At 48.4% G+C, this 16400-nt stretch overlaps 1 protein-coding gene across 1 annotated transcript in view; it reads left to right on the forward strand.

The window, feature by feature from the left end:
- Positions 1 to 16400, forward strand: part of MTHFD1 (methylenetetrahydrofolate dehydrogenase, cyclohydrolase and formyltetrahydrofolate synthetase 1) — an 87568-nt gene that overhangs the window by 66515 nt on the left and 4653 nt on the right. The window contains exons 22-23 of the mRNA XM_075331222.1: positions 11487 to 11528; positions 15429 to 15529. Coding sequence (XP_075187337.1) covers positions 11487 to 11528; positions 15429 to 15529 — 143 coding nt within the window. The remainder of the gene's footprint in view (positions 1 to 11486; positions 11529 to 15428; positions 15530 to 16400) is intronic.

Consider the following 16400-nt stretch of genomic DNA (forward strand, 5'->3'; position numbering starts at 1 on the left):
TCTGGCGACCGTTTGTTTGGCGAGCAATTGGATGAAATTATTAAACAATCCAAGGGAAAGGACTCGTCCTTACCCCAGTCCAAACCAAACAGACCTCAGCAACGAAAAATTCAATCGAGGTTTCGGTCCTTTCGGCCCTCAGCCAGGTCCCAATCCTCCACGTCCAACAGGTCAGAGAAGGGCCAGAGGAACTCTTCTGCATGGCGGTCTAAGTCACGTCCTCCAAAGACCGCCGGAGGAACCGCCTCCAAGGCGGCCTCCTCATGACTTTCGGCCTCCCCAAACCGCATCCTCGGTCGGTGGCAGGCTCTCTCGCTTTTGCGACGCCTGGTGGCCACATGTCCAAGACCGATGGGTGAGAGACATTCTGTCGCACGGTTACAGGATAGAGCTCAGCTCTCGTCCTCCGACTCGTTTCTTCAGAACATCTCCGCCCCCCGAGCGAGCCGATGCACTTTTTCAGGCGGTGAACACTCTGAAGGCAGAAGGAGTTGTGATTCCCGTTCCCATTCAAGAACGTGGTCACGGTTTTTACTCCAACTTGTTCGTGGTGCCAAAAAAGGACGGATCATTCCGCCCCGTTCTGGACCTCAAACTGCTCAACAGACACGTGAGAACCAGACGGTTCCGGATGGAATCTCTCCGTTCTGTCATCGCCTCGATGTCCCAAGGAGACTTCCTAGCCTCAATCGACATCAGGGATGCTTATCTCCATGTGCCGATTGCACCAGAGCATCAACGCTTCCTGCGTTTCGCCATCGGGGACGAACACCTTCAGTTTGTGGCACTGCCTTTCGGCCTGGCGACAGCCCCACGGGTCTTCACCAAGGTCATGGCATCCGTGGTGGCGGTCCTACACTCTCAGGGCCACTCGGTGATCCCTTACTTAGACGATCTCCTAGTCAAGGCACCCTCCCGGGTGGCATGTCAACACAGCCTGACCATTGCTCTGGAGACTCTCCAGAGGTTCGGGTGGATCATCAATTTCCCAAAGTCAAAATTGACACCGACCCAATCACTGACTTACCTCGGGATGGAGTTTCATACTCTCTCAGCGATAGTGAAGCTTCCACTGGACAAACAGCGTTCGCTGCAGACAGGGGTGCACTCTCTCCTTCGGACCCAGTCACACCCCTTGAGGCGCCTCATGCACTTCCTAGGGAAGATGGTGGCAGCAATGGAGGCAGTTCCCTTTGCGCAGTTTCATCTGCGTCCACTTCAATGGGACATTCTCCGCAAATGGGACAGGAGGTCGACGTCCCTAGACAGGAACGTCTCTCTTTCACTGGCAGCCAAAACCTCTCTTCAGTGGTGGCTTCTTCCCACTTCCTTGTCGAAGGGAAAATCATTCCTGCCCCCATCCTGGGCTGTGGTCACGACGGACGCGAGTCTGTCAGGGTGGGGAGCGGTCTTCCTCCACCACAGGGCTCAGGGAACCTGGACTCCGACAGAGTCCTCCCTTCAGATCAATGTTCTGGAGATAAGGGCAGTGTATCTAGCCCTAAAGGCGTTCCATCGGTGGCTGGAGGGCAGACAGATCCGCATACAGTCGGACAACGCCACGGCGGTCGCGTACATCAACCACCAGGGCGGCACACGCAGTCGTCAGGCCTTCCAAGAAGTTCGGCGGATTCTGCTGTGGGCGGAAGCCACAGCCTCCACCATCTCCGCAGTTCACATCCCGGGCGTAGAAAACTGGGAAGCAGACTTTCTCAGTCGCCAGGGCATGGACGCAGGGGAATGGTCTCTTCACCCGGACGTGTTTCAAGAGATCTGTTGCCGCTGGGGAACGCCGGACGTCGACCTCATGGCGTCTCGGCACAACAACAAAGTCCCGGCATTCATGGCACGGTCTCAAGATCACAGAGCTCTGGCGGCGGACGCATTAGTTCAGGATTGGTCGCAGTTTCGACTGCCTTATGTATTTCCTCCTCTGGCACTGCTGCCCAGAGTGTTGCGCAAGATCAGGTCCGACTGCCGCCGCGCCATCCTCGTCGCTCCAGACTGGCCGAGGAGGTCGTGGTACCCGGATCTGTGGCACCTCACGGTGGGTCAACCGTGGGCACTCCCAGACCGACCAGACTTGCTGTCTCAAGGGCCATTTTTCCATCTGAATTCTGCGGCCCTCAACCTGACTGTGTGGCCATTGAGTCCTGGCTCCTAGCGTCCTCAGGGTTATCTCAAGATGTCATTGCCACTATGAGACAAGCCAGGAAACCAACGTCCGCCAAGATCTATCACAGGGCTTGGAGGATCTTCTTATCCTGGTGCTCTGATCGGGGTTTTACCCCCTGGCCGTTTGCCTTACCCACTTTTCTTTCTTTCCTTCAATCCGGAATGGACAAGGGTTTGTCTCTCGGCTCTCTCAAGGGACAAGTATCGGCGCTTTCCGTGTTTTTTCAAAAGCGTCTAGCCAGGCTTCCGCAGATCCGCACGTTCCTGCAGGGAGTTTGCCACATAGTCCCACCTTACAAGCGTCCGCTGGAACCCTGGGATCTTAACAGGGTGCTAACGGCTCTTCAGAAACCACCTTTCGAGCCGATGCGGGATGTCTCTCTATCACGCCTTTCGCAGAAGGTGGCCTTCCTAGTGGCAGTCACATCACTTCGGAGAGTGTCTGAGCTAGCAACGCTGTCATGCAAAGCCCCCTTCCTGGTGTTTCACCAGGATAAGGTGGTTCTGCGTCCGGTCCCGGAATTTCTCCCTAAGGTGGTATCCCCTTTTCATCTCAATCAGGATATCTCCTTACCTTCCTTTTGCCCTCATCCAGTTCACCAATGTGAAAAGGATTTGCACTTGTTAGATCTCGTGAGAGCACTCTGGCTCTACATTTCTCGCACGGCGCCCCTGCGCCGTTCGGATGCGCTCTTTGTCCTTGTCGCTGGCCAGCGTAAGGGGTCGCAGGCTTCCAAGTCAACCCTGGCTCGGTGGATCAAGGAACCAATTCTTGAAGCCTACCGTTCTTCTGGGCTTCCGATTCCTTCAGGGCTGAAGGCCCATTCTACCAGAGCCGTGGGTGCATCCTGGGCATTGCGGCACCAGGCTACGGCTCAGCAAGTGTGTCAGACGGCTACCTGGTCGAGTCTGCACACTTTCACGAAACACTATCAGGTGCATGCCTATGCTTCGGCAGATGCCAGCCTAGGTAGGCGAGTCCTTCAGGCGGCGGTCGCCCACCTGTAAGAGGGGGCCGTTTTTCGGCTCTTTTTATCGAGGTATTCTTTTACCCACCCAGGGACTGCTTTTGGACGTCCCAATTGTCTGGGTCTCCCAATGGAGCGACAAAGAAGAAGGGAATTTTGTTTACTTACCGTAAATTCCTTTTCTTCTAGCTCCTATTGGGAGACCCAGCACCCGCCCCTGTTCCCTTCGGGCTGTTGTTCTTTTGTGTACACATGTTGTTCATGTTGAATTGTTCTTTTGGTTCATGGTTTCAGTTCTCCGAACATCCTTCGGATTGAATTTACCTTAGACCAATTTATAAGTTTCCTCCTTCCTGCTTTTGCACCAAAACTGAGGAGCCCGTGATGCACGGGAGGGTGTATAGGCAGAGGGGAGGGGTTACACTTTTTAAAGTGTAATACTTTGTGTGGCCTCCGGAGGCAGAAGCTATACACCCAATTGTCTGGGTCTCCCAATAGGAGCTAGAAGAAAAGGAATTTACGGTAAGTAAACAAAATTCCCTTCTTTGATTTGCCCTCAGCCGTGCATGTGAAAAGGCCACTTTACACGCAACGATATCGCTAACGAGATGTCGTTGGGGTCACGGAATTCGTGATGCACATCTGGCCTCGTTAGCTACATCGCTGTGTGTGACACTGCAGGAACGAGGGACAACATCGTACCTGCGGCCGCCGGCAATGAGGAAGGAAGGAGGTGGGTGGGATGTTATGGCCGCTCATCTCCGCCCCTCCGCTTCTATTGGGCGGCCACTTAGTGACGCTGCTGTGACGCCACACGAACCGCCCCCTTAGAAAGGAGGCGGTTCGCCAGCCACAGTGACGTCGGCAGGTAAGTACGTGTGACGGGTGTTATCGATGTTGTGTTTCACGGGCAGCGATTTGCCCGTGACGCACAACTGACAGGGGCAGGTGCTTTCACCATTGACATCGCTAGCGATGTCGCTGTGTGTAAAGTGGCGTAAAGTGCACCTGCGTAGGACACATCACCCACAATGGGCTGGGTATAAGGAAGACTGTCATCGCCGCAGAGAGGAGGCACAGGACCGGAGAGCAGCAACACCCATCCGACCAGACCACCCCCTAGGTGAGTATAATAAGTGTTTTTTTACGTTCTACACAGCGGCCTGGGCTCTTATATACAGTATTCTGGAATGCTGTATATAAGAGCCCACTGGTGATGGCTGCAGCTTATAGTCACCAAATCTGGTGACAGGTTGCCTTTTAGGTTTAGAAGCATTGAGACAGTAAAAAAAAAGGTTATTTTGGACATAACCCCCCTTTGAAACATGACTTTTGGAGCCATTTTTTCATTTGTGCACTCAGGAAGAGTTCAGAAATCAATATTTATGATACGTAGGAATCAAGCCGCATACAAGGTTATCCTGAAAAAACAGTTGCTTCCTTCTGCTCAAGCAATGTTCCCCAACTCTGAGGACTGGTTTTCCAGCAGGACCATGCACCATGCCACACAGCTAGGTCAATCAATGTGTGGATGAAGGATCACCACATCAAAACCCTGTCATGGCCAGCCCAATCTCCAGACCTGAACGCCATTGAAAACCTCTGGAATGTAATCAAAAGGAAGATGGATAGTCACAAGCCATCAAACAAAGAAGAACTGCTTACATTTTTGCACCAGGATTGACATAAGGTCACCCAAAACCAGTGTGACAGACTGGTGGAAAGCAGCCAAGACGCATGAAAGCTGGGATTAAAAATCATGGTTATTCCACATATTGATTTATGAACTCTTCCTGAGGTAAAACATTATTAGTATTGTTGTTTCTAAATGATTATGAACTTGTTTTCTTTGCATTATTTGAGGTCTGAAAGCAATGCATTTTTTTTTTGTTATTTTGACCATTTCTCATTTTCAGAAAATAAATGCAAAATTTTTTGTTTGGAAATTCAGAGACGTTGTCAGTAGTTTATAGAATAAAAAAAAAACAATTTACTCAAAACTATACCTATAAAGAAAAATCAAAAAAACTGAAAATTTGGAAGTGGTCTCTTAATTTTTGCCAGAGCTGTACATAGGTATAAAACGAAAAAAAAACAAACTTACATTTCTTTGTCGCTCCATTGGGAGACCCAGACAATTGGGTGTATAGCTTCTGCCTCCGGAGGCCACACAAAGTATTACACTGAAAAGTGTAACCCCTCCCCTCTGCCTATACACCCTCCCGTGCATCACGGGCTCCTCAGTTTTATGCTTTGTGTGGAAGGAGGCACACATCCACTCATGCATTCCCATTTTAGTCAGCAGCAGCTGCTGATTTTATCGGATGGAAGAAAAGAGGGCCCCCACAGGGCCCCCGGCATGCTCCCTTCTCACCCCACTACGTCGGCGGTGCTGTTAAGGTTGAGGTACCCATTGCGGGTACAGAGGCTGGAGCCACATGCCGTTTTCCTTCACCATCCCTTAGAGGCTCTGGGAGAAGTGGGATCCTGACCGGTCATCCATTCACTGGGACCGGGCTCCCTCCGCAGCCCCTGTGGGAATCTGCCGGACAGGAGTCTATGTATCCTCAGGGACAGGGCCCTGCATCTAAAGGTACTCTGTGTCCCCATGGGGACTGTGCATGGAGCGCTTGTTTCACAGACGCTGCAGCAGCTGCTGGTTGGTGAAGACCGGGACTTCCGCGCCGACCGAGCCTGTTTGTCGGCCGCGGTATTAAATTTAGTCCCCGGCTTCATTGCGGCCTAGTACCATAACTCCCTCCCCCGGGCCTGCCAGTCAGGGGTAAGGGCGGGACGGTCGACCTGACGTCGGCAGTGAGGGCTGGAGCATACTTTAGGTTTCCTCCCCCCGCCCCTCACTGATCACTGTGGGGCCCCAGATTCCCGCACTTTACTAGTCGCCGCCCACGGCTCCCTCCTCCCCTGAGAGCTCCGGCAGCCATTTTTACACACATTCTGCCGGTGGAGGATTTCAGGAACGAGCTCTGCAGCTCTGGGAGACCTAAGGCAGGGAATCTGGTGGACACGGGCTCACTGGGAATCACACTCCGCTTTGAGCGGTCGGTAAGCCACACCGGTCACCCGGGCTGGTCCCCCTAGGGTGCCGGAGTATATATATATATATATATTTGTATATATTTTCTCTGTTCGGCCGGGTTGTTTACTTTTGGCTATATACCCTCAGTGATCACTCTCCTAGAAGACAACAGCATGTCGTCCACAAGGAGCAAGGGCGCTAAGGCAAAGGTTTTTTTTTTTGCAACCTGTACCTCTTGTGGGGCTATGTTACCTGCGGGTTCCACCTACCCTCACTGTGAGCAATGCTCGACCCCTGTTGCACTTGCTCAGCCGGAGCCTCGGTCACTAGTGGGCCCCTCGGATCAGGCAGACCCTCCTGCTTCCACTGTCCAGGCGGCAGGGACAGAGTTTGCAGTGTTTGCTGAGAAACTCTCTGAGTCGCTTTCACAATCCATGGCTCAGTCTATGGACAAATGGTCTGCCAAGCTACTAGCAGCCTTGCAGTCCAGACCGGTCCTTACACAGGCCCCGGGCACTGTTGGATCATCGCCTCCAGGCCCCTCTCGGTCTGCGCCGCAGCGTGCTCCTGGGGTGGCCCCTAGGTCTCACGTGGAGGACTCCTGCACGGACCACAGTCCCAGACCGGCTAAGCGGGCTCGCTGGGAATCTTCCCCGACTTCCTCACGCTGCTCGGGGTCTCAGCTTGAGGACTCTCTGGAGGACGAGGCGGACGTCGCAGCTCAGGGCTCTGACCCTGACGTTGCCCTCAATCTTGATACACCTGAGGGGGACGCCTTAGTAAATGATCTTATATCGTCCATTAACCAGGTGCTAGATCTTTCTCCCCCACCTCCACCTATAGAGGAGTCGGCTTCGCAGCAGGAGAAACACCAGTTTAGGTTTCCCAAACGTACACGGAGTGCGTTTTTCGATCACTCTAACTTCAGAGATGCTGTCCAGAAGCACAGAGCATTTCCGGACAAGCGCTTTACTAAGCGCCTTAATGACACACGTTACCCCTTCCCCTCTGACGTAGTTAAGGGTTGGGCTCAATGTCCCAAGGTGGATCCTCCAGTCTCTAGACTGGCGGCTAGATCTGTAGTATCAGTTGCAGATGGCTCATCGCTCAAGGATGCCACTGACAGGCAGATAGAGCTCCTGGTGAAATCCATCTATGAAGCCACAGGCGAGTCTTTTGCCCCGGCCTTTGCAGCCGTGTGGGTACTCCAAGCTATCTCAGCTTGTCTGTCTGAGATTAATGCGGTCACACGTACCTCTGCTCCGCAAGTTGCGTCTTTGACTTCTCAGGCGTCGGCTTTTTCGTCCTACGCCATGAACGCCGTCCTGGACTCTGCTAGCCATACAGCGGTAGCATCCGCTAATTCGGTGGCAGTCCGCAGGGCCATGTGGCTACGCGAATGGAAGGCAGACTCTGCTTCCAAGAAGTTCTTAACCGGTTTGCCATTTTCTGGCGACCGATTGTTTGGCGAACGATTGGATGAAATTATTAAGGAATCCAAGGGAAAGGACTCATCCTTACCCCAGTCCAAACCGAAGAGACCTCAGCAACGGAAAATACAACTGAGGTTTCGGTCCTTTCGGCCCTCAGCCAAGTCCCAATCCTCCTCGTCCAACAGGCCGGAGAAGGGCCAGAGGAACTCCTATGCGTGGCGGTCCAAGTCACGCCCCCAAAAAACCGCCGGAGGCACTGCCTCCAAGGCGGCCTCATGACTTTCGGCCTCCCCGAACCGCATCCTCGGTCGGTGGCAGGCTCTCCCGCTTTTGCGACACCTGGTGGCCACATGTCCAAGACCGATGGGTGAGAGACATTCTGTCTCACGGTTACAGGATAGAGTTCAGCTCTCGTCCTCTGACTCGTTTCTTCAGAACATCTCCGCCCCCATCTCGGGCCGGCGCACTTTTTCAGGCTGTGGGCGTTCTGAAGACAGAAGGAGTGGTGATTCCCGTTCCCCCTCAGGAACATGGTCACGGCTTCTACTCCAACTTGTTCGTGGTGCCAAAGAAGGACGGATCATTCCGTCCCATTCTGGACCTCAAACTGCTCAACAGGCATGTGAGCACCAGAAGGTTTCGGATGGAATCTCTCCGCTCGGTCATCGCTTCGATGTCACAAGGAGACTTCCTAGCATCAATCGACATCAAAGATGCTTATCTCCATGTGCCGATCGCACCCGAACATCAACGCTTCCTGCGTTTCGCCATCGGGGACGAACACCTTCAGTTCGTGGCACTGCCTTTCGGCCTGGCGACAGCCCCACGGGTCTTCACCAAGGTCATGGCATCCGTTGTGGCGGTCCTACACTCTCAGGGACACTCGGTGATCCCTTACTTAGACGATCTCCTAGTCAGGGCACCCTCCCGGGTGGCGTGTCAACACAGCCTGACCGTCGCTCTGGCGACTCTCCAGCAGTTCGGGTGGCTCATCGACTTCCCAAAGTCCAAGTTGACACCGACCCAATCACTGACTTACCTCGGGATGGAGTTTCATACTCACTCAGCGGTAGTCAAGCTACCGCTGGACAAACAGCTTTCGCTGCAGACAGGGGTGCAATCTCTTCTTCGGGGTCAGTCACACCCCTTGAGGCACCTCATGCACTTCCTGGGGAAGATGGTGGCAGCAATGGAGGCAGTGCCCTTCGCGCAGTTCCATCTGCGCCCACTCCAATGGGACATTCTCCGCAAATGGGACAGGAGGTCGACGTCCCTCGACAGGAACGTCTCTCTTTCCCTTGCAACCAAGACGTCACTTCAGTGGTGGCTCCTTCCCAACTCTCTGTCGCAGGGAAAATCCTTCCTACCCCCAACCTGGGCTGTGGTCACGACGGACGCGAGCCTGTCAGGGTGGGGAGCGGTTTTTCTCCACCACAGGGCTCAGGGAACCTGGACTCCGGTAGAGTCATCCCTTCAGATCAATGTTCTGGAGATAAGGGCAGTGTATCTAGCCCTAAAGGCGTTCCATTGGTGGCTGGAGGGCAGGCAGATCCGCATACAGTCGGACAACGCCACGGCGGTCGCGTACATCAACCACCAGGGCGGCACGCGCAGCTGTCAAGCCTTCCAGGAAGTCCGACGGATTCTGCTGTGGGCGGAAGCCACAGCCTCCACCATCTCCGCAGTTCACATCCCGGGCGTAGAAAACTGGGAAGCAGATTTTCTCAGTCGTCAGGGCATGGATGCGGGGGAATGGTCTCTTCACCCAGACGTGTTTCGAGAGATCTGTCGCCGCTGGGGAACGCCGGACGTCGATCTCATGGCGTCACGGCACAACAACAAGGTCCCGGCCTTCATGGCACGGTCTCAAGATCACAGAGCTCTGGCGGCGGACGCGTTAGTTCAGGATTGGTCGCAGTTTCGACTCCCTTATGTGTTTCCTCCTCTGGCGATGTTGCCCAGAGTGTTACGCAAGATCAGATCTGTCGTCGCGCCATTCTCGTCGCTCCAGATTGGCCGAGGCGGTCGTGGTACCCGGATCTGTGGCATCTCACGGTGGGTCAGCCGTGGGCGCTTCCAGACCGCACAGACCTGCTGTCACAAGGGCCGTTTTTCCATCTGAATTCTGCGGCCCTCAACCTGACTGTGTGGCCATTGAGTCCTGGCTCCTAGCGTCGTCGGGGTTATCTCAATTACCTCACTCCGAAGAGTGTCGGAGCTTGCAGCGCTGTCATGCAAATCCCCTTTCCTGGTTTTTCACCAGGATAAGGTGGTTCTGCGTCCTGTCCCGGAGTTTCTCCCTAAGGTGGTATCTCCTTTTCATCTCAATCAGGATATCTCCTTACCGTCATTTTGCCCTCATCCAGTTCACCAGTGTGAAAAGGATTTGCATTCATTAGATCTAGTGAGAGCACTCCGGCTCTACGTGTCTCGCACGGCGCCCCTGCGCCGTTCAGATGCGCTCTTTGTCCTGGTCGCTGGCCAGCGTAAGGGTTCGCAGGCTTCCAAGTCAACCTTGGCTCGGTGGATCAAGGAACCGATTCTTGAAGCCTACCGTTCTTCGGAGCTTCCTCTTCCTTCGGGCCTGAAAGCCCATTCTACCAGAGCCGTGGGTGCGTCCTGGGCATTGCGACACCGGGCTACGGCTCAGCAGGTGTGTCAGGCAGCTACCTGGTCTAGTCTGCACACCTTCACAAAACACTATCAAGTGCATACCTATGCTTCGGCAGATGCCAGTCTAGGTAGGCGAGTTCTTCAGGCGGCGGTTGCCCACCTGTAGGAAGGGGTCGTTTTTCGGCTCTCTTTTATTGAGGTATTCTTTTACCCACCCAGGGACTGCTTTTGGACGTCCCAATTGTCTGGGTCTCCCAATGGAGCGACAAAGAAGAAGGGAATTTTGTTTACTTACCGTAAATTCCTTTTCTTCTAGCTCCTATTGGGAGACCCAGCACCCGCCCCTGTTCCCTTCGGGCTGGTTGTTCTTTTGTGTACACATGTTGTTCATGTTGAATTGTTCTTTTGGTTATGGTTTCAGTTCTCCGAACATCCTTCGGATTGAATTTACCCCAGACCAATTTATAAGTTTCCTCCTTCCTGCTTTTGCACCAAAACTGAGGAGCCCGTGATGCACGGGAGGGTGTATAGGCAGAGGCGAGGGGTTACACTTTTCAGTGTAATACTTTGTGTGGCCTCCGGAGGCAGAAGCTATACACCCAATTGTCTGGGTCTCCCAATAGGAGCTAGAAGAAAAGGAATTTACGGTAAGTAAACAAAATTCCCTTCTTTCCATCAATGGCGTTCTATCAGGGCTTGTTTTTTCTGTGGTGCGCTGTCATTTTTATTGGTACCATTTTGTGGAACAATTGACTTTTTGATCGCCTTTTATTGCATTTTTGGGGGGAGGAGGTGCAGTGACCATAAAATAGTGATTAGAATTGTTTAACATTCTGGTTAATTAATTTTAACTTTTTATAGATTGGACTTTTGTGGACACGTCAATACCAAATAAGTCTTTTATTTTAATTTTTTAAAACTTTAATTTTTAGTATTTTAATTTTTTTTTAATTTAAATTTCACTTTATTTTTTTAACCTTGAGCCTGAGATCATTTGACGTAACGTTCTCTTCCACCCTATGTATTAAAACAGGGGGTGAACTCTATAATATATGCGGTGAATTCACATTTAATAGCTAATTTCTTTCAAGAGACCTGTCTAACGATCATGATCTACAGAATTTTTATCCATTTTTTTGAAGATTATTTATTTTTATTTTTTTTTTTTTGTTTTAGAAAATTGAGAAGGAGTGAATATACCCATAGCTGCTAAATATACGTGGTATTTAAAGGAACTTTTTTTCTTATTTTTCTTCCCAGGTTACTGCTGGAGTCCCATTGCCCAAGGAGTATACAGAAGAGGTGAGAGCCTTGAAGTGGTTGTTTTTTTTTTTCTATTGCTGCCCTATAAATAGAGGAGCGAGAGATTTAGTCATTTGCTCGTGTTCTGCACTGAAACGCTCCCCGCTGCTGTGTTTTGTTTGCTCTGAAACAAGAGCTTTATTCACATCAATTTTCCGTGCCTGAGCCAGGTACTAATCATTATGTTATGAGCCCCGCTTCCTTCTCCTGACTCATGCAAATATTCCAGAGCGCCGCTTGTCAGAGCTCGGGAGCGGAGCTTTGACGTCCTTATCAAGGCTGCAGTCATTTCAGTGTAATGATCGGAAGCCTTTATATTGATTTTAATGAGTACACCGAGCGAACCCAACGTTTAAGAAAGCCCAATCTTACATACCGTGTTTCACCGAAAAATAAGCTATACGGGATTTTTGGAGTATGCTTGAAATATAAGTCCTTCTCCAAAAATAAGCCCCAGTTACAGTCAGGGCTGGTATTAGTGGGAGTCAAACTGCGCAATTTCTCAGGGCCTCCACTCTATTAGGGACCCCAATATTTGTATTCCGAGGTTAAGATTGATTAAGGAGTTTTTGATGATTTCCCAGACATGTGACCAAAGGTCTCTTAATTGCAGGAGTCTAAAAGAAGTGACCAGGAGACAGGCTGTTATGCAGGACTAGCATTGGGGAGAAGGGAGAGCAAACTGGGCAATTTCATAGGGCCTTAATTCTTGTAGGGACCCCAGAAGTTATATCTTGATAAGACTGCTTAAGGACCTTTGTGACATCACGTCTTGTGACCAAAGGTCTCTTAATTGCAACAGTCTAAAATAACTGAATAGGAGACAGGCTGTTATGGAGGACTGGCATTGGGGAGAGGGAGAGCAAACTGGGCAATTTCATAGGGCCTTAATTCTCGTAGGGACCCCAGAAGTTATATCTTGATAAGACTGCTTAAGGACCTTTGTGACATTATGTCATGTGGCCAAAGGTCTTTTAATTGCAAGAGTCTAAAAGAACTGAACAGGAGACAGGCTGGTATGCAGGACTGGCATTAGGGAGAAGATACAGCAAACTGCAATTTCTCAGGAACCCCATTCCCCTAGAGGCCCCAGCATTTATATCCTGATGTTAAGTCTTCTTAAGGACCTTTGTGACATCACATCATGTGGCCAAAGGTCTCTTACTTGCAGGAGACTAAAGCTGAACAGGAGACGGGCCGGTGTGTGCCTGCATGCTGCCCAGAATGCTTACATTATTTTTCAGCTTGCTTAAAAAGAAACAAAATGCCCAACATACTAGTGTGTTGGGTGACTGGCGGTCTGTTTAGACAGGCTGATAATTGGGAAGTATGTATTCTGAGGAACATTCATTCTGATAATCAGCCATTGTAAATGCACTCTAAACTATTCTTTAATCCTAAAATAATCCGCAGATTTACAGATCTTAATTATTCCTTTAACCCCTGCTTGTTCACGATCTGCAACCTGTTTTAACCCATTTTTCCTCCAAGCAATGAATAAATTACTATTGGACTGATTCTGATACCGAATTAAAATGCAGTCCATAATTCTGCAGGTTCCTTAATTTTTTTTTCTGATAATCTCTGCTTGTTCAGTGGCTGCTATCTGCAATGTGTCATTTTTTCCCCCCAGGCTATAAGTAAATTAGCAGCAATTTTGTGCTAATACTGAATTACATGTGTATTCACAATTCTCCAAGTTTCTGACCTCAATGCTGTAAACCCTCCCTGCTTGTTCACCATATTTAATCTGGCATAGGTATTTATTTTTACTCCATGCTATGAGTTCACACTGGTATTCTACTGATAGGGACTTAAAATACAGCCCAGAGATGTATTTACAATCTTGGCTTAATGCCCACTACTTGTTCACTGTCTATATGAGATGGATCATTTTCCTTCCTGGTTAAGACTAAATAAATACTACCCTAATAATAATAATAATAATAATAATAATAATAATAATTATTAATACATTAGAATATAATCCATATCTGTGTTAACAATTTTACAGGTTTCTAAAATTAATAGTGTAAATATTAATCCTGCTTGTTCAGTGTCTGTAATCTCTGATATGTCCTCTCTCATCAATGATATCGGTAAATTACAATTAATCGTTTACTAGTAGTCTTCACAACACAGTCCAGAGCTGTATTCACAATTCTACAGGTTTCTGAGCTCCGTGCTCACTGCTTGTTCAGTGTCTATTACATGAGATGGATCATTTTACCTCCTGGTTAAGACTAAATAAACACTAGCCTTTTACTAATTATAAATTAGAATATAATCCAGATCTGTGTTTACAATTTTACATGTTTCTGTTCTAAGATTAAAAGCCCAAATATTAAATCCTGCTTGTTCAGTGTCTGTAATCTCTGATATGTCATTTGTCATCAATAATAGTAAATTACAATTAGTGGTCTACTAGTAGTGTTCACAACACAGTCCAGAGCTGTATTCACAATTCTACAGGTTTCTGAGCTCAGTGCCCACTGCTTGTTCAGTGTCTATAATATGGGGTGGATCATTTTACTTACTGATTAAGGCTAAATAAACACTAGCCTTTTACTGATTATAAATTAGAATATAATCCAGATCAGTGTTCACAATTTTAAAGGTTTCTAAGATTAATAGTGTACATATTTAATCCTGCTTGTTCAGTGTCTGTAATCTCTGATATGTCATTTTTTATCAGTAAATTACAAGTAGTCGTCTACTAGTAGTGTTCACAACACAGTCCAGAGCGGTATGCACAGTTCTGTAGGTTTCTGAGGTCAATATTAACACCTCCTGCTTGTTCACTCTCTGTATGGATGCACTACTTTATATAAAACTGTGCCTTTAAAACCTACCGGCATGGCAGTGATTAGGCAGAATAACATATGAGAATGGCATTGAGGGCACTGTCGTATAATCATCACTTCTCCTCCCACACAAACTGTTAAATAGCTGTTTGCGTCTCCGATGCTTCCTTGACTATTTTCTCATCAGTGTCCTTCACTGACAGCTGCCTGTGATAGCAGAGCGACCTTGTAATAAGCAGAAACGAATCTGCTTCAGAACACGGAGACCGAGCAATATTCAGATTTATGTTTTAGCGGTACTTGTTGAAGATTGAATGGTTTTGCAGCACCTGGAAAAATTGGCGCCTGCATTTCATGCATAAATAGGTGTCTCACAATGCCATGCGGAGTGCTGAAATCCGGCTCTGCTGGAGTCCCATTATTGAGAGAATTAAAGTGCCGCTGATCTACAACATTCGGGGTGTCACCAGGACTGGGGTACAGTTTGTGATGCCAATTATTAAAGGTTTTAGGTCTTTGTCCCGCAAGCAAGTCACCTTGAAAATGGCGACGAATTAACATAAGTGTATTAGAATGTTGTACAACCATTATTCCATTAAAGTCCAAAAATGATCATGTTTTGGCACAGAGGGGGACCCCCACTTATCAAAGCATATGGGGACCCCCTGACGACGTTTTTCCAAGCAGATCTACGATAAAAGGCAAGTCACTATTCAATAGCAGATGTCAGCCAGCTCCTCTGGTTAAACAAAGGTCATGTTACCCCGATTTTTCAGATAGGCAGAGGCCCTGCAGGTGCTACACCCATTTAGCAGATTACATCCCCCCCAAAAAATGAAGGACTTTCTGGGCGTTAACAAAAAAACTGTTGGTCTAATTATTTTGAAAAGAGATATATAGTTTTTTCCATGAACTCTCTCTACAATTTGGGCAATTTGGGCTCCGCTGCAATACCAGACACCGCCTATGTACACATGTGGCGCTATGGGTAACCCTTTTATGGTATATTTAAACAAGGATCGTCAGGGAACTAAATGATTAGTTATTAAAATGTAAACTTATATACTCAATACTATATTTTTTTTCTCTGTCTCAGAACTTGGAGCTGCTGGAAAAAGGCTGCAGTAATCTCAATAAACAGATCCAGAATGCCACCATGTTCGGCGTGCCTGTGGTCGTCGCTGTTAACGCTTTCAAGTAAGGACCATTAGTTTGACCATTCTGTTGTGCCTTTCGTGCTGAGAATAAAGACCGAACTTGGTTTTGGTAACAGCTCACCTCCTTCCATATATATATAATATATATATATATATATATATATATATATATATATATATATATATATATATATATATATATATATATATATATAGTAAATAACATTGGATCCCCCATTTAATATTAGTGATGTCTCGTCTCAGCTTGCCTGCTTCCTTATTCTGCATAGTAGCTAACATTTCTATATACAGTAAATAACATAGGATCCACCATTTACTATTAATAATGTCACAGCTCACCTCTTCCTGTACAATGAATGATAACATCTATTTACAGTCAATAACACCGTATCCACCATTCTCAGTTGGTGATGTATCAGCTTACCTTCTCCTCCCCCTGAACAACGACTGATAAAATGTCTATATAGAATAAATAACACAGGATCAAGCATTCACAATAAATGTCACAGCTCACCTCCTCCTGTACAATGACTGATAACACCTATATACAGTAGATCACAGATTATCCACCATTAACAATAGATGTCACAGCTCTCCTTCTCCTCCTCCTGTACAATGACTGATAACACCTATATACAGTAGATAACACAGGGTCCAGCATTCACAATAGGAGAATTTATCAGTCATTGTACGGACGAGAAGGTGAGCTTTGACATCTCTCTCGCTCTCTCGATAGTGGATCTACTGTATATAGGTGGCATCAGTCATTGTACACGAGAAGGTGAGCTGTGACATCCATTGTGAATAATGGATCCTGTGTGATTTACTATATATATGGATGTCACATCTCACCTTCTCATGTACAATGACTGATAACACCTATATACAGT

Source organism: Anomaloglossus baeobatrachus, chromosome 12 (assembly GCF_048569485.1).
Source record: "Anomaloglossus baeobatrachus isolate aAnoBae1 chromosome 12, aAnoBae1.hap1, whole genome shotgun sequence".
NCBI lineage: Eukaryota > Metazoa > Chordata > Amphibia > Anura > Aromobatidae > Anomaloglossus > Anomaloglossus baeobatrachus.